Source organism: Arachis hypogaea, chromosome 11 (genome assembly GCF_003086295.3).
Source record: "Arachis hypogaea cultivar Tifrunner chromosome 11, arahy.Tifrunner.gnm2.J5K5, whole genome shotgun sequence".
Classification (NCBI taxonomy): Eukaryota; Viridiplantae; Streptophyta; class Magnoliopsida; order Fabales; family Fabaceae; genus Arachis; species Arachis hypogaea.
The window spans coordinates 143860300-143878751 of NC_092046.1; the positions used below are offsets into that span (position 1 = coordinate 143860300).

At 37.3% G+C, this 18452-nt stretch overlaps 3 protein-coding genes and 1 long non-coding RNA gene across 4 annotated transcripts; 2 read left to right on the forward strand and 2 right to left on the reverse strand.

The window, feature by feature from the left end:
* Nucleotides 1–6212: 6212 nt before the first annotated feature.
* On the forward strand, nucleotides 6213–7622 carry LOC112722094 (NAD-dependent malic enzyme 2, mitochondrial-like). Its single transcript, XM_072205821.1, has 6 exons — nucleotides 6213–6344; nucleotides 6494–6566; nucleotides 6659–6745; nucleotides 6840–6894; nucleotides 6997–7068; nucleotides 7395–7622. Exons 2-6 carry the CDS (start codon nucleotides 6506–6508, stop codon nucleotides 7459–7461), a joined length of 342 nt encoding a protein of 113 aa, XP_072061922.1. The 5' UTR covers nucleotides 6213–6344; nucleotides 6494–6505; the 3' UTR covers nucleotides 7462–7622.
* A 135-nt stretch (nucleotides 7623–7757) lies between these two features.
* On the reverse strand, nucleotides 7758–10222 carry LOC112722095 (uncharacterized). Its single transcript, XR_011867120.1, has 2 exons — nucleotides 9842–10222; nucleotides 7758–8216 (listed from the first exon to the last, which is right to left on the reverse strand). It is a non-coding gene; the product is annotated as an uncharacterized lncRNA (long non-coding RNA).
* A 2242-nt stretch (nucleotides 10223–12464) lies between these two features.
* On the reverse strand, nucleotides 12465–14474 carry LOC112722096 (NAD-dependent malic enzyme 2, mitochondrial-like). The gene is made up of 9 exons (XM_025773074.1): nucleotides 14361–14474; nucleotides 14119–14181; nucleotides 13897–13969; nucleotides 13718–13804; nucleotides 13569–13623; nucleotides 13398–13466; nucleotides 13009–13071; nucleotides 12705–12897; nucleotides 12465–12569 (listed from the first exon to the last, which is right to left on the reverse strand). The coding sequence occupies exons 1-9, from the start codon at nucleotides 14472–14474 to the stop codon at nucleotides 12465–12467; spliced, it is 822 nt and encodes a 273-aa protein (XP_025628859.1).
* Nucleotides 14475–14809: 335 nt separating this feature from the next.
* Nucleotides 14810–15897, forward strand: LOC140176464 (NAD-dependent malic enzyme 2, mitochondrial-like). The gene is made up of 6 exons (XM_072207936.1): nucleotides 14810–14928; nucleotides 15107–15170; nucleotides 15317–15391; nucleotides 15484–15570; nucleotides 15665–15719; nucleotides 15848–15897. The coding sequence occupies exons 1-6, from the start codon at nucleotides 14815–14817 to the stop codon at nucleotides 15888–15890; spliced, it is 438 nt and encodes a 145-aa protein (XP_072064037.1). The 5' UTR covers nucleotides 14810–14814; the 3' UTR covers nucleotides 15891–15897.
* The last annotated feature ends 2555 nt before the right edge of the window (nucleotides 15898–18452 follow it).

Sequence of the window (18452 nt, forward strand, 5' to 3'; positions counted from 1 at the left end):
CTAACCTTGTAAAATGGACAACCCAAGAAGATTCTGTTAGGGTTGCTTCTGGTCCTCGACTTATACATTATTGCATAAACTCCACAAAAACACCTAGGGGCGACGGCGTGATGGTCAGCATGAACACCACCTGCAACTGAGTTTGAAACAGAATTTTCTTCTCTTACTCCACTAACGCTTCTTCTTGAGGTTGATGATGCCCCCTTCGTAGCCATTACTGAACTCTGAACAAGTCTTCTTCTCACCAGCCACCACCATGAAGGAACGACCCAGACGAATTTTAGTATTAGGGCAGCACTCAAAACGACGTCGTTTTGAGTTACAGGGACTTATGTGTCCTGTTTTCAAATCCTCCAACCCACTAACGTGCCACGCTGGAACGCCGTTGAGCCAGGTAAGCATAGGGGGAGCCAAGTCAGCATTTTCTGTCCGGTCTGACGGTGGCTCACAGACGAAGGGACTGATCGGTCTGGTTTTTAGGAACGTCAGGGATTTAAATGTATTTTCCAATGCTCAGGGACGAAAATGTCCTCGGGTTAAAAGGTCAGGGACTAATTTGTCCTTTTCTCAAAACATTATTATGAATTCTTAAGTAAAGTGAAATGGGGATATGAAAATGATGAGAAAGGTGGAAGCTTTACCTTGGAGTTGGAGGAGAAGAGCACTAAACGATCAACTCTAAGGCAGCATTTGATTTTGAGAATAAGATAGACAAGATACTGAAAATAGAACATAATAAACAAAAATATAAAAATTAATATTTTTGTATTTTATTTGATGATAAACTATAATAAATTATTAAAGTTTAATTTATTTTTATTTCTTTCATTCAAAAAATTTGAAACAAAATATAATAATAAAAAATATAATTATAAAAAATTAACAAAAATAATAAAAGAAAAAATAAAAAATAAGTTGTATTTTTTGTTAATATTTTTATATTTTTTTGTCAAGATAAACACAAAATAACTAATTTAGTATTTTTAGACACAATGTCTCTATTTTATCTCATCTGTTAAACATAATTTTATGTCTCAATGTTTCTATTTTCAGTATCTCGTGTCTGTAAACAAACTTAACTTAAATAAAGTAGAGTTGATACTTGCTCGTTTTCAGAATCAAGAATGAGGCTTCGAATTAGGGCAAAAGATTTGATGGATCTCTCGCAAGGAGTTCCATCTGATGCATAGAACTATTTAAAGTATTTATAATACGGTGTAGTTTTTTTTTTCCAAAAACAAAGAATTTTATTCATTAGGAATAGAAATGTAAAAAAAAGCCCAACTATTAGGCTAGTACAAATAGAATTGGGGTTTTCCCAAGCATACTCAAAAAAGTAAGAAATACTTAATTTAAAATGGGAAATAGCACTTCAATGTGGGATTGCAGTAAGTTCTTGAAGAAACTTTAATGCAGATGCAGCGATGGAATCCGATGATGGAGATTCTTTCTCAAATACATGGCGGTTACGAGCATTCCAGACGCACCAGCACATAATAGCCGCAAGATGGAGGAGGTGAGCACCATTAACCCTTAACTGGAAAAACAATTTGAGGTGGTTCCAAACTTGATGAAAGTGTTCCTTTTCTACAGCATCAAGGACCTCCTATAAATTACATTTTTTTCATGTTTCTTTTGAAATTGGGCATCGAAAAAACAATGATTTATGGACTCTTCTTCTCTGTTGCAGCACCAGCACATAGGATGGATAGAGGTTATACGATGGTGGAGGGCTTGCATTACCGGGATTGAGCCATGAAGGGATCTCCATAAGAAAAATTGAATTTTTGGGGGAAGACCCATCTTCCATAGGTCACGCCATAATTCTTTGTTTCTCATTATTTCAGGGCACATGTCTATGGGTAAATGGTGGAAAAGGTAAGCTATTTGGTATCCTAAAGACACTTGATATTTTCTATTCTTATTAAAAGACAAAATGATCTCATCATCTCCATCACCAATATTGGTTGCAAGAATTCTTCGTCTCATTGCTTCTGAAAAATTATGTTCAATTAAATTTTGGTTCTATATTTTGTCAGGTAGCATCAAATCACGGACTCGAAATAGAGGCTGAGTTTGTACAGAATTAGCTTTAGGAGGAAGAACATAGTATGGATATGGAGTAGAAGCCCAAGGATCTCCAAAAATTTTGATGTTATCATTGGTTCCAACTTCCAACGGAGACCCTTCTCTATCACTTTTCGACCCTCAAGAACACTCTGCCACCCTTAAGAAGGTAATATTCCGATCTCAGCTTGCATTACATTACTGTATCTAAAATATTTTCCTCTGAGAATTCTGGATAGTAAAGATTGAGGTTGTTTGACTATTCTCCAGCACTGTTTTGCCAATAGAGCTAGGTTATGAGCTCCTAAATCTTTAAACCCCAAACCACCTTCTTTTTTAGCTCTCGTCATAGTATCCCAGCTAACCCAAGTCATTTTTCGTTCTGAACCCTTTTGACCCACCAAAATTGAGCTAAAATACTGTGAATCTCTTTAATAAGAGTATCTGGGAGCTTGAAGCAATATAACGAATAAATAGGCACTGCTTCTCCCACTGCCTTGATAAGTACATGTCTTCCAGCCGATGACAAAAGGCGTCTTTTTCACCCTTGCACTTTCTTCCTAACTTTCTCCTTAATTAGCCCAAAAGTAGCCTTCTTAGAGCATTGGACAATAGAAGGTAGCCCATAATACTTGTCATGAACTCCTATGTGTCTAATATGCAGCTGGTTAGCAAGAGAGATTCGGATATCAGCAGGAGTGTTATTACTGAAAAAGATAGTTGATTTATCTAAATTAACTTTGTGACCGCTAAATTTCTCATAAGTCTCTAGAAGTTCCAAAATATGATCACAAGATCGAGGGTTAGCCTTGCAAAAAAGTATAGAGTCGTCAGCGAATAAAAGATGATTAACAGTAGGACTTCTTCGATTGATCTGAATACCTTGAATGAGACTGTTTTGCTCTGTCTTGTGTAGCAAAAAGGATAATCCTTCTGCACAAAATAGGAATAGATATGGAGATAGAGGGTCACCTTGTCGGATGCCTCTATTTGGCTTAAAAAAGCCAAAGGGTTGATCTTCCACAACAACAGAGTAAGAAACTGTAGTCACCACCTCACGAACCCAATCAATCCATCTAGAATGAAAGCCCAACTTATCCATCATAAACCATAAGAAATGCCATTTAACTCTATCGTATGCCTTGCTCATATCCAATTTAATAGCCATCTCAATCTCCAAGCCTTTCTTCTTGTTTTTTAAGTAATGCATACATTCATGGGCTACAAGGATATTATCAGAAATTAGCCTTCTCCTTAAAAAAGTACTTTGATTAGGGCTGATTAATTTGTTCATAATACCTTGTAGCCTATGAACCAACACTTTAGAAATAATCTTGTAAACAACGGAAGAAAGACTTATAGGTCTCACCTGAGTCATATTAGTGGCATTTGGGACTTTTGGAATCAAGCAAATATGGGTATGGTTGAAACTCTTAAGAATTCTTCCACTAATAAAAAAACTCCTGACTGCCCGAGTGACATCTTCTCCCACAATATTCTAGTAAAATTGAAAAAATTTGGCTGTAAATCCATCTTCTCCTGGTGCACTTTGTGGGTGAACGCTAAAGGTTGCTCGCTTAATTTCCTCCCTCAACACCGGCCTTAATAAGCTTCTATTCATAGAGTTCGTCACTTTAGGCACAAAATCTTCAAACATCGGATTCGGATCAGTAGTTTCTGAAGCAGAGAAAATCTTCTTAAAATACTCTTCAGCCACTAAAGCAATCCCATCATGAGTTGTAGCTACTCCACCATCAGTCCTCTCTAGTCTCCAGATTTTATTATTCCAGTTTCTAGATTGGACACTTCGATGGAAGAATTTAGAATTTTTTTCACCTACTTGTAGCCACTTAATACGAGATTTTTCTCTCCAGTAACTTTCTTCTTTATCGTAAGCCGACTCGACTTTCCTCTCTAGCTCATCAATCACTTCCCCGCCATTAACTCCTGCTTCCCGCAGCACTTCAATTTCTCTCAAAAGATCTTCAATTTCTTTTCTTGAGTTCGACTTGCATTGCTACTGCCACTGCACTAGTTTATGCCAACAGATATTTAGTTTTTGTGCCAAAATAAACATAGCCAAGCCCTCTACTTTCGTCCTCCAAGCCCTTGTAATAATATCTTTAACATCCACTTGACTACACCATCTCTCTTAAAATTTAAACCTCCTTTTAGACTTCTCCATAATTGGATTAGTGTCTAAAAGGAGGGGGGGCATGGTCAGAGCCGTTCTCAGAGAGTCTATGAATTGTTGTCGAAGGATAAAAATTTAGCCACTTTTCTTTTACCAGCCCCCTGTCAATGCGTTCTTTGATAAGCTCTTGACCCCTTCTTCTATTTGTCCATGTAAATGGTCTCCCAACCATACCCAAATCAACAAGTGCATTTCCATCAATAAAGTCAGTAAACGCAGCAATAGAAGAAGGAGATTTGTCGCTACCTCCCTCCTTTTCTTGTTGGTTTACAATAGCATTAAAATCACCTATCACCACTACCTCCTCTTGCATCTGGTTGATTATAGAAGAAAGCTCATTGAACTGTAACAACCTAGTTTGTTCTAGGCTACTCAAGTGCACACCAACCAACACCCATATCTTATTAATTGCTAAATCTATAACTTTTGCTGCAATGAAATAGACCTCTTTTCGAATCACTTCCACTTCCGTTCCTTCCCTCCAAGCTAGTGCCAAACCTTCAGCGGTACCATTCGGATTCACCAAACTCTATTCATTAAAGCCACAACCTCCTATCTTCCTCTCAACCTGTCGAAATTGGTTCTTAGTTTCACAAATGAATGTAATTTCGGGGGAGTGGAATCGGCAGATCCCTTTCAAGTTATGGATTGTCAGGGGTCTCCCCAAACCCCGACAATTCCAGCTCAGGACCTTCATATCTCTTTGGGTGCCAATTGAAGGTTGGCACCCTCCACCATCATTCCAATGGTCTCTTCCTACTAGGACAGAATTTCTTCGCATCTCCTCCCATATCTTCCTCAGAGGCTCTCTTTTTTGAACCTGATTCTGGTTGATTTTTTTCCAAATTCTGTCTAGCCAGTTTTTTAGTTGAAGGAAATTTACCTGGCCCTCTTATCTTCACTTCTACATCTTGATTTTTCAACCGCATGACATCTTCAACAGCAGCCTCTTCTTTTTGAGTTTCCAAACCAGAATTTGTAATAGAAAGGTTTGTTACTTATGCATTCACATTGTTCTCTGTCTTTTCATTTTCCATATTTGGCACTGAGTTATCTATCTTTTTCGAATTCTTCTCTCCCATGTTCAATTTCGAAAAGCTGTCTAAAAAGCAAGCTGGGAGTGATTTTTTTTCTTGGAGTTGAGTAGTGTTCAGAGGTCTTATTTGTTGTTTCTTCTGAGCTTCTCTCCTTTAGCGTCACTCTAATCCCAACCTGGTCTGCCTTCACCCATTCACCTATAACATTTTGTTTTGTAATCTCCTGCAGTGAGTCTTCTATAAAAAAAATTACACGTTTTAACTTCATATCCAACATGTGCACAATAAGTGCATACAGTACCTATTCTCTCATACCGCACTCCGATTTCAATAGTTTTATTATTCGGGCCAATGATATTGAAACTATCTTTCACCAAATTATCTCCCGAAATCATCACCTTTGCCTTCACAATTCTGGATTCCTTCCCCTTCATGTCAAAGAAACCCACATCCATCACTTTACCAATGTTTTCCCCAATCCTTCTACCAACCTCAAAGGTTTTCTAGCTTTTTGGCTGACCCCAAAATTGGGCCCAAACTGAAAAGCCAAAAATTTGAGTTTCCTCTTCATTCTCCTCTTCTGTTCATCTTTGAACATGGAGGATAAAATCTTTAAAGAGTCAAGGGGATCTTCTTTCTATTCTTTTACATCTAATTCTTTATCAAAGAAGAACTGAAAATGGTTACCTCCTTTTTCTACAGTTCTGAATCCGTCAGGGTGGCACCATATTGCTTTGAGAGCACTGTCTACAGTACCTTTGGAAAAGAGCTTATCAGCAAACAGCTTGTCGAGTAAACTATTATTGCAGGCATGTATTTCTACCTTTTTCTTTGAACTTTCTCCCATGTCTTCTGTTGTCATCTGCCATGAGGATCAGCTTGCCAGGATAGTCATATTCATATGGTGATGCTGATCTTGAGGGTTCACGCATAGTCATATTCATACATCAAAATTGATTGTTGAACATATTGATGTTTAGGTGAAGAAGGTTAGACCACATGTTCTCCTTGGTTTGTCTGGGGTTGGTGGCAATTTCAATGAGGAGGTAATTATCTTGTACAATTCCACTTATATCATGTCCTATCCATGAGTGAACTATATTAAAAATATTTTTTTATTGATACGTTAGAATGCTTGGTGTTCTGTATGTGTTATTCAGCAATTTCTTGTTTTAATAATTGTGATTAAACTCAGGTGCTTAAGGCAATGAAAGAATCTGTTTCAACAAAACCTGCCATCTTTGCCATGTCTAGCCCTACCATGAATGGTTTGTCTGCACAAGGCTTAATAAACTCTCACAATTTCTTAATGTAATGACTGTTTTTAATTTTGACATTGTCGTTGGTGTGACCTGGACAGCTGAGTGCACTGCTATTGATGCTTTTAAGCATGCCGGAGGAGATATCGTATTTGGAAGTGGAAGCCCTTTCGAAAATATAGATCTTAGTAATTAGCTCTCATTGGTTTTGAGTTGAGGCTTCTTGTCTACTTTACATTTTTCCTTAGCTGTGAAGAAACGTCTGATTAAAATTTTATGCAGGTAATGAAAAAGTAGGTCATGTAAATCATGCCAACAACATGTATCTGTTCCTAAGGTAGGACATGCTTTCAGCTTTCTTGTGTCTTATAAATTTTCATGATCATTCTTATGATTGAAAATATTGATTTAGTCTCTTATTTTAAACTTTCTATTTTAGAATCGGTTTAGGATCACTTTTGTCAGGTGCTCGGCTAATAACAAATGGAATGTTGCAGGCTGCTGCTGAATGGTATGCACATGTTAATGTGGACTACTTTTATTAGCATTCATGGAAGTTTGGCGAAATCTCTTTATTTGATATTTATAGTGTTGCATTCTAGAATTCACGAAGCTGCTAAAACCTAAAGCGATTAAGCATATTGTCCTTGTTTTACATGCTCAAACATTTATCTGTTTGCATTTCTTTGATGGATCAAATCAAATACTACCATATTTCTATGCTGTAGACCATATCCGTGTTTATCCCGTGATAATTTGTGGCATCTTCTTGCGGACATGCTGACATGACATTCAATCTTTTAAAATAAAATACTAACAATACTGTCTTTCTCACAGCCTTGCTTTATACATGTTAGAGGAAGATATCGCAAAAAGAATCTTGTATCCATCCATTGATAGGTAATATTTTCTTGTCACTTGGTATATTTGATTTTCCGTTTTTGCTTCTTATAGCTGATATTATTGGCTTTCTCTGATCAATACTTGTGGTTGCTGTAGCATTCGAAATATAACAGTAGATGTTGGCGCTGCTATTCTTCGAGTAGCAGTTGAAGAGAACTTGGCAGAAGGGCATGGTGATGTAGGGCCCTTGGAACTTGGCAGAAGGCATGGTAATATATTTTTTGAAAACCCTGTGCAAGTGCTCTCTATTTTTTGCTGAGAAATGTTTTTGGTATTCATTTTGTTTTGTATGGAGTAGGGGTGGCAATGGGGCGGGTAGGGGCGGGTTTTTACCCTACCCGACCCGGCCCCGCCGTCCCGTAACTCAGGTACTACCCGCCCCGTTACAACCCGCGGGTAGTAAATTACAGTACCCGAACCCGCCCCTGCGGGTTCTCGCCCCACCCCGACCCGCCTCTATAAAATTTAAATATTTTAATTTTTACATATTCATATCTAAATTAAGACAAAAATTTAAAATTTATAAATAAATTAAAATAAAAACATAAAATTCATACAATGTCATTAGCTCAAATAATTTGAAATTAAAAAAAAAGAAGTGTTTGATCCTGGAGTTGAGACATTATCAGTTGCTTGTGGAGTTTCTGAAGTTGGATTAGCATTACTTTGAACTTCAATTTCATTATCATTAGGAGCAACACTGTTATCCAATGTGTCTTCTCTAGCATTACTAGCCATGAAGTAATTTGAAAACACCTATATCAATAAAATTAAAATTACTTAGGGTATAAAATTAACATAAATCATATCATAAATGCATAAAGATCAGAATGCATAAATGAAAGAGTAGAGAATTGGAAGTTTAAGCCACTAAGATAAGTAAACACAAATTGAAGTACACTAAAAATCATAATAAGCCACATAAACCACCTGACATAGTCATTGAACTATGCAGCAGGCAACCACAAACAGAACCAAAGCAAAATGTTTTATTTTTTCCTTAAAGGAAAATAGTTGAATGAAGAAGATATAGCTTTATAAAATTTTCACATGAAATGCAAACAAACTAAAGGCAATTTGACCATGCAGCATGCATCAATTTTCAAAATTAGGTTAACATATACAGCGTGTGCTTCTTTTTCTCTAATAAACATGCTTGTCTATTAAAACAAGTTTGCCTACTACAATTGAATGAACTCCAACCAGAACATGCTTTTATATCAATAAGGAGCAGAAAATTCTTTGAAACATAGTAACCTATAGCTGAGGTGAAAGGGTAACATATACTTTTGAAAGCAACCAAAATGCATGACATGAATGTTAGTTATATTAATTGTGGTCTAATCAGTTAGCAAAGCCAGTAAATGAAAAAAGCAACATAATCTCAATTTTGTTTGTTATATTAATTTCATTCTTTAATAAATAACATAAAAATCCATCCATGTTATCATAAGATCAGCTCATTTCAATTAAGCATACAAGATTCTTCATGCAAAGAATGAAGGGGAAGAGCCATAACATGTATCTTGAGGGACAGAGAAACAAAACTGGAAGCTTAGCACTATAATTAAGTGAGTGTTATGCAATACGAATATTAAAGAATGAAAAAAGCAACATAATCTGACAATTTTGTTTTAAGTTTATCCAATCTCTTCAGTAAAATTATATTAATTGAAATTGAGTAGGATTTAAATAGAATAATACATAAATTAAAATTTCAGAGCAGAAACTCATCATAAATTAAAAGGTGTTGCAGTCCCAAGAATCATGACAAAAAGTGGTTCAATTACAAGTACAATATTCAGATAGCCATTGAGATACACAAACTAAAGAAGAGTTTTCAAGATCACAAAAGTGAATAAACTGCATCTGTTTGTATACAAACTTTGAACTAGTAGTACAAGGTGGGAATTAGAGGCATGAAATTTTATAAAGCTATGGTTAGTGATTAACCAACCACAAATTAAATAAATCAAGCTTTTCCAATATTTATATTAGAAATATCTGAAGTTCTTTGGTTACAATAAGCATTCATCACTGGACACATAAAAAAGGCTCAAATGACTGCAAAATATAACCTTTATAAAATGTAAAACAACATATAAAAGGATCTATTCTGGATCCATTCTGCTTCAAAGAGAATAATACAGCAGGAACAGAACATATTTATACTATCCCGCACAAAAAAAGAAGCAGCAAACTAAAACCATAGAATATGCAACTGAAGTACTCAATAGTAATCCAAGGTTGTTTACACTATCATTTATTCAAAGCACTTCACACAGCATACATGAAAAAATTATTCTATTAAGGATAAATACTTTGAACCTACAGATTCCCTCAGATATCATAGATACAAGAAATTCATATACAGCGTTTACCGGTCACCAGAGAGACGACGACGGAGGAAGGAGGGACGACAAGGTGAGCACAGACCAGAGACCGTAGATCGGAGAGGCAAGTCGGTGAGGATAGTGACGCGAGAAGTGGGAGCGACGCCGACGTGAGCAACAGCGGCGAGGCGACCGAGATGAACGAGGAGGGTTGGTGTCTTGGTAAGCGACGGCGAACGACCGGACGATCTGTGACGGCGACTTACCGGTGAAGCTGAGCAGAGGATGTGGTCCTTGACAGCCTTCGAGACTTGGAGAAGAGCTGAAGGCCTGAAGCCTGAAGGAGTGAAGAGCGACGCAGAAGTGAGTGACGGCAAGGAAGTGAGTGACAGCGAGGAAGTCCCAATGCCTAGGGTTGAGAATGGAGATGAAATGACTGACGGCTTAACCTAATTTCTAAATTTCATATATATACTTATGCACTCCGGGGCAGGTAAAGGCGGGTTCACCCTAAACCCGATCCCGCCCCGCCCCGCCCCGCTCGTCCACCCTGCCACGCTTCAGACCCGCCCCGCTGCGGGTCGGGTTTAAACCCGCCCTGACCGGGTAGGGGCGGGTACACGCGGATTTGAGTATTGCTGCCACCCCTAGTATGGAGTCAACACGCAACTTTCTATTATTGGATTGGATATGAGACTTATGTCATGTGCATCACATATTTCATCCAATAATAGAATATATATCAGTTTTATGTGACAGATGAGCAAGAATAACACATACACGTCTTTCCATTTTCCAAGCTTAATGTGTATACCATATTATTGCGATGTAAAAGAAAGTGTTCATTATCATCACAGTTGCAAGTTATGGTAACAATATCAATGCTATATATTGGTAAATATTCTTCAAGGAAAAAAAAGTTAAAAGAATGATATATCAATACTATTTAGTTACTATTTTATTTAATTAATGAGTTCAAATAATATTTCATGTATTTTTTTTGTGACAATAATATTTCATGTATGATCTAAGAAGCACATTAAAGTATAACATTAAATAGGACTAAATTTTATTTGGTTAGAGAAAGGAGATGTGTGAATGCTTTAAAATGGTCCATCTAAGTAAATTATTGATTTACAGGCTGAAATTTTTTTGTAAGTTATAAAAATATTTTTTATATTTTTTGTTCTATCTTTTATTTTTTTCACAAGTTATGAATTTTTCTATTTAATTAAATGTTTTGCTTTTTGAAGATTTTGAAAATAACTTATTGATTTTTTAAAAAAATTTATTTTATTTTTTACAATTTACGAAAATATATTATGCTATAATAAAAAATCAAATACGTGACACCTTCTCTTTTTGTAGTTTATGAAAATTATGTCAACTTTTATTATATAAAAAAGTTTAAGGATAGATAGAATTTATTATTTTTGTCTTGTATTTTTAGTCTAACAGTCTAATTTTAGCCTATATTTTTATACATTATTAATTAATAATTAATTAAAAGTAATAAATTATGTTAGTTTTTTAGTATTTTTCTAAATTATATGTATAAGTTATAATGTGTGATGTAAAATTTTAAAATTATATTTGATATTTTCTTGTTAGACAAACTTACCTTATAACTAATTTTTTTTGTCCAATTTAACTGTTCTCCATATTTTGTCCAATTTCTGCCAGGCCCACAAAGAAAATAGACAAAGAAAATGGACAGTTTCTGTCCTTCAATTTCCATTTTGCCCTTGCAGTAAATTTTCCACACCCCCAACCCTAAATCTTAAGGTGCATTTCCCTACGCAAACACTATTGTAACGATGAATATTCTTCACAGATTTCTACATGTTACGGCGGCCGATGGCTATAAGGTAGAGGTGAAGATAACCGAGCGTTGCCGTCTGCTGAACGTGAGGATGGTGATAGCCGATTTGAGGAAGATACCCGCTTGCAGCATGAAGGCATTTTTGGTAAACGAAATACCCCGTATGATGAAGAAGAAGCATTTGAGAACACGATTATATGGCATGCTCCGGCGCGAAACATTCGGCTGGATTTTCGTCTATGCATTGATGATGTTATTCTTGTTATTAGTGGTGGTGGCTGGGAGGAGGTGGTGAGGGAGAGGGAAGTAACGCGATGGAGGCTGCTTCTGCTGTGGTTCCTGCGGCGGTGGAGGTGGCTATAGCGACGGTGGAGGTGGCTATGTCTAACGTGGTTCCTGTTGGGTAGTATATTTTCCAGTTTTGAAATTATCTGTGTCGAAAGTTTCTATTAATGATGAGTTATTTTGTTGCTTGTTAGAGTTTTGAATTTGGGTAGTACATTTTGTTGCTTGTTACTGACAAATTTCTATTGTTAGTGTTTGTTTACATTTGTCCTAAGATGTTGTCTCTCTAACTGCCTATATTGTGCTAACTTTAAACACTGTCTTTGACAGTTAGAGAGAATATAGGCAGTGTTTAAAGTTAGCGCAATATAGGCAGTTAGAGAGACAACATCTTAGAGCAAATTTAAACAAACACTAACAATAAAAACTTGTCAATAACAAGCAACAAAATATACTGCCCAAATTCAAAACCCTAATAAGCAACAAAATATACTGTCCATTAATAAAAACTTTTGACACAGATAATTTTAAAACTGGAAAATATACTACCCAACAGGAACCACGTTAGACATAGCCACCGCCGCCATAGCCACCTCCACCGCCGCCAGCAGGAACCACAGCAGAAGCAGCCTCCATTGCGTTACTTCCCTCTCCCTCACCACCTCCACCCTACTCCCAGCCACCCCCAGCCATCGCCACGAATAACAAGAATAACATCATCAATGCATAGACGAAAATCCAACCGAATGTTTCGTCGGGGCTTGCCACATAATCGTGTTCTCAAATGCTTCTTCTTCATCATACGAGGACATTTCGTTTACCAAAAATGCCTTCATGCTGCAAGCGGGTATCTTCCTCAAGTCGGCTATCACCATCCTCACGTTCAGCAGACGGCAACGCTCGGTTATCTTCACCATGCCCTTCTGCGAAGTTCTCTTCCCCTTCTGCCAAGTTCTCTTCAACAACAGCGCCAACCTCTGCTGTTACACTTCGAATGCTACAGCAACCACAAGTATTGCAGAGAAAGCCAATATATCAGCTATAAGAACAATCAAGCAACAAAGCAAAAACGGAAAATCAAATATATTAAGTGACAAGAAAATATTACCTATCAATGGATGGATACAAGATTCCTTTTGTGATATCTTCCTCTAACATGTATGAAGCAAGGCTATGAAAAAGACAGTATTGTTAGTATTTTATTTTAAAAGATTGAATGTCATGTCAGCATGTCCGCAAGAAGATGCCACAAATTATTACGGGATAAACACGGATATGGTCTACAGCATAGAAATATGGTAGTATTTGATTTGATCCATCAAATAAATGCAAACAGATAAATGTTTGAGCATGTAAAACAAGGACAACATGCTTAATCGCTTTAGGTTTTAGCAGCTTAGTGAATTTTAGAATGCAACACTATAAATATCAAATAAAGAGATTTTGCCAAACTTCCATGAATGCTAATAAAAGTAGTCCACATTAACATGTGCATACCATTCAGCAGCCTGCAACATTCCATCTGTTATTAGCCGAGCACCTGACAAAAGTGATCCTAGACCGATTCTAAAATGGAAAGTTTAAAATAAGAGACTAAATCAATATTTCCAATCATAAGAATGATCATGAAAATTTATAAGACACAAGAAAGCTGAAAGCATGTCCTACCCTAGGAATAAATACATGTTGTTGGCCTGATTTACATGACCCACTTTTCCATTACCTGCATAAAATTTTAATCAGACGTTTCTTCACAGCTAAGGAAAAATGTAAAGTAGACAAGAAGCCTCAACTCAAAACCAATGAGAGCTAATTACCAAGATCTACATTTTCGAAAGGGCTTCCACTTCCAAATACGATATCTCCTCCAGCATGCTTAAAAGCATCAATAGCAGTGCACTCAGCTGTCCAGGTCACACCAACGACAATGTCAAAATTAAAAACAGTCATTACATTAAGAAATTGTGAGAGTTTATTAAGCCTTGTGCAAACAAACCATTCATGGTTGGGCTAGACATGGAAAAGATGGCAGGTTTTGTTGAAACAGATTCTTTCATTGCCTTAAGCACCTGAGTTTAATCACAATTATTAAAACAAGAAATTGCTGAATAACACATACAGAACACCAAGCATTCTAACATATCAATAAAAAAATATTATTAATATAGTTCACTCATGGATAGGACATGATATAAGTGGAATTGTACAAGATAATTACCTCATTGAAAATGCCACCAACCCCAGACAAACCAAGGAGAACATGTGGTCTAACCTTCTTCACCTAAACATCAATACGTTCAACAATCAATTTTGATGTATGAATATGACTATGCGTGAACCCTCAAGATCAACATCACCATAGGTAGATGGTTAAGTAATCTCATACCAAAATAATTGTTTTCAATATCATAACATAACCCTTGACACAAGAGTTTTGCTCAATGAACCCTTTAAATTTACCACTTCAATTATACTAGCACCCTCAATGAGCCCTTCTAGGTCTCTTGGGTTTTTAGCAAATGGAGCTGCAGCTGGATCTAGATTATTCCTATTAGTTGTGACAAGACCCTGCATACATAAATGGCATTGTCATCAGGATTAATGCCGTCCTCCACGCTGCTTGCTACCACCTCATCGTTTGTCGCGTTCTTTCTCGCAGCTACTCCGCCTACGACCACCGCATCTGTGAACCAGCAAAGCAGCTTTGGTGTCGGTTTCCGATCCAATAGATCCTCGTCCTCCACCTTCCCCTTCGCGACGGCGCCGTCCTCGGAGCCGCTTCTGGCTGTGAGTTCCTCATCGCCACTGCCCCCTGAGTGGTGCAATAAGCATCATCACTGTCCAACGCGATAATTTTGTATGTGCTTCTGAATCTTCTGCTTTGCATTAATCTTGGTGACAATGCCATTTCTGTATGCAGGGTCTTGTCACAACTGATAGGAATAATCTAGATCCAGCTGCAGCTCCATTTGCTAAAAACCCAAGAGACCTAGAAGGGCTCACTGAGTGTGCTAGTATAATTGAAGTGGTAAATTTAAAGGGTTCATTGAGCAAAACTCTTGTGTCAAGGCTTATGTTATGATATTGAAACAATTATTTTGGTATAAGATTACTTAACCATCTACCTATGGTGATGTTGATCTTGAGGGTTCACGCATAGTCATATTTATACATCAAAATTGATTGTTGAACATATTGATGTTTAGGTGAAGAAGGTTAGACCACATGTTCTCCTTGGTTTGTCTGGGGTTGGTGGCATTTTCAATGAGGTAATTATCTTGTACAATTCCACTTATATCATGTCCTATCCATGAGTGAACTATATTAATAATATTTTTTTATTGATATGTTAGAATGCTTGGTGTTCTGTATGTGTTATTCAGCAATTTCTTGTTTTAATAATTGTGATTAAACTCAGGTGCTTAAGGCAATGAAAGAATCTGTTTCAACAAAACCTGCCATCTTTGCCATGTCTAGCCCTACCATGAATGGTTTGTCTGCACAAGGCTTAATAAACTCTCACAATTTCTTAATGTAATGACTGTTTTTAATTTTGACATTGTCGTTGGTGTGACCTAGACAGCTGAGTGCATTGCTATTGATGCTTTTAAGCATGCCGGAGGAGATATCGTATTTAGAAGTGGAAGCCCTTTCGAAAATGTAGATCTTGGTAATTAGCTCTCATTGGTTTTGAGTTGAGGCTTCTTGTCTACTTTACATTTTTCCTTAGCTGTGAAGAAACGTCTGATTAAAATTTTATGCAGGTAATGGAAAAGTGGGTCATGTAAATCAGGCCAACAACATGTATCTGTTCCTAGGGTAGGACATGCTTTCAGCTTTCTTGTGTCTTATAAATTTTCATGATCATTCTTATGATTGGAAATATTGATTTAGTCTCTTATTTTAAAATTTCCATTTTAGAATCGGTCTAGGATCACTTTTGTCAGGTGCTCGGCTAATAACAGATGGAATGTTGCAGGCTGCTGCTGAATGGTATGCACATGTTAGTGTGGACTACTTTAATTAGCATTCATGGGAGTTTGGCAAAATCTCTTTATTTGATATTTATAGTGTTGCATTCTAGAATTCACTAAGCTGCTAAAACCTAAAGCGATTAAGCATCTTGTCCTTGTTTTACATTCTCAAACATTTATCTGTTCGCATTTCTTTGATGGATCAAATCAAATACTACCATATATGTGTTCAAAACCGATCCGGACCGAACAAAACCGATCAATCGAACCAACAAAACTGAGAACCAAATTAACCGAAAAAATCATGTTTTGTTGTTTTTTTTTTGCGGTTCGATTCAGTTTTCGATTCTGACACTGAAAACCCTAACCGAACCAAAACGAACTGATAACTAAAAAACCATAAAAAACCCATTAGTTAACCCAACCCACTAGGCAGCCCAAAAGCCCATTACCCTACGGCCCACACCCCCACCCCCATCAGATAACCTAGCTTCCCCATTACCCCACCCCCACGTCTCCCCGCAGCCAAAACTCTCAAAGAAACCCCATTACCCTGACCTCCCAGCAGCCCCTCCCATCCCCGCAAAACAGCGCCTCTAGCCCCTTCCATCCCCACCGAACAGCGCCTCCCAGCAACCCCTTCCAACCTTGCCGAATAGTGCCTCGTAGCCCCTCCCAGTAGCCCCTCTCAGCCCCGCCGAATAGCGCATCCCAGCCCCTCCCACCAGTAACCCTAACTCCGCTTAGCCTCTCTCTATTCTCCAATCCTCTGAGCTCTCACCACCTCTCTGTGCCGAAAACTCCTCCCCCTTCCCCGCTGTCATTGCCGTCGGACAGCACCATCGCGGCGGTGCGGCTCTTTTCTCTCCCTATCCCTTCGTCGTTGCAGTTCTCTCTCCCCGTCGTCCTCCACGCACCAGAGCCGTCATTCTTCGCGAGTTCGTATCTACTGTCGTCCTCGCGTTGTAGTCATCGTAGTAGCCATTCCTCTGCATCTAGAATGGGGATGCCTCTTAGTTTTCAGGTAAATTATTTGTTCTAATTTTTTTGGATCTAATTAGTTGTTCTTAGTTCTGTTTTAATAATTTGTTCTATTTTTATTTTGCTATATGATTTTTGGTTTCGGATTTTTGGTTATGTTCTTTCTAATTTGTTCTTGCAGCTTTGGTAATTTGTGGTTCTGTTTGATCATTTCTGTTTGAAAATTTGTTTTGTGTTCTTATTTTTATTATCTAAGTTTATAGTATTCTCTGTTTTAATTATTTAATGTGAGTTTGTGGTTTGGTGTTCTAATTTATGTTATTTTAATTTTAGTGTTGTTCTAATTTATGGCTTTTTTTTGTTAGGCAAAGATGACTATAATTTTACATTGTCCTATTTTATGATGAAAGTTGAATCCTTTTCTTGATTTTTTTTATCATGACAGGTATAGGATGCATCCAGAGATATGCAAATCCTCTCCACTGCATTTTGATGACAATAAAGCACAAAATAGGATCCAATAACGTATATTTGATGGATTGATGCTGGTTGTTGACTTGTTTATTTCGTTGTTGCTGCCTTGCTGGTTGTTCTGTTGAATTATTGAAACTGCTTCTGTTTTGTTTTGTTTTGTTTTGCTGTTCTATTAAATTACTGAATTACTTTTAAGTTTTGAAATGATTTAGTATGATTTATCAAGTGTTGGAGGTTTTGGATCAAGTCAACAACCAGCAAGGCAGCAACAATGAAATAAACAAGTCAACAACCAGCAACAATCCATCAAATATACGTTATTAGATCCTATTTTGTGCTTTATTGTCATCAAAATGCAGTGAAGGGGATTTGCATGTCTCTGGATGCTTCCTATACCTGTCATGATAAAAAAAATCAAGAAAAGGATTCAGCTTTCATCATAAAACAGAACAATGTAAAATTATAGTCATCTTTGCCTTACAAAAAATAAGCCATAAATTAGAACAACACTAAAGTTAAAATAACATAAATTAGAACACCATACCACAAACTCAAATTAAAGAATTAAAACAGAGAACACTATAAACTTAGATAATAAAAATAAGAACACAGAACAAATTTTCAAACAGAAATGTTCAAACAGAACCACAAAGTACAAAAGCTGCAAGAACAAATTAGAAAAAACATAACCAAAAATTTGAAACAAAAAATCATATAGGAAAATAAAAATAGAACCAATTATTAAAACAGAACTAAGAACAACTAATTATATGCAAAAAAATTAGAACAAATAATTTATCTGAAAACTAAGAGACATCCCCATTCTAGATGCAGAGGAATGGCTACTGCGATGACTACAATGCGAGGACGACAGTGGCTACGAACTCGCGAAGGACGACGAACGATGGCTTTGGTGCGTGGCGGACGACGGGGAGAGGGAACTGCTACGACGAAGGGAGAGGGAGAGAAAAGAGCCGCACCGCCGCGATGGTGCTGTCCGACGGCATTGAAAGCGGGGAAGGGGGAGTTTTCGGCACTGAGAGGTGGTGAGAGCTCAAAGGATTGGACACTAGAGAGAGGCTAAGCGGAGTTAGGGTTACTGGTGGGAGGGGCTGGGATGCGC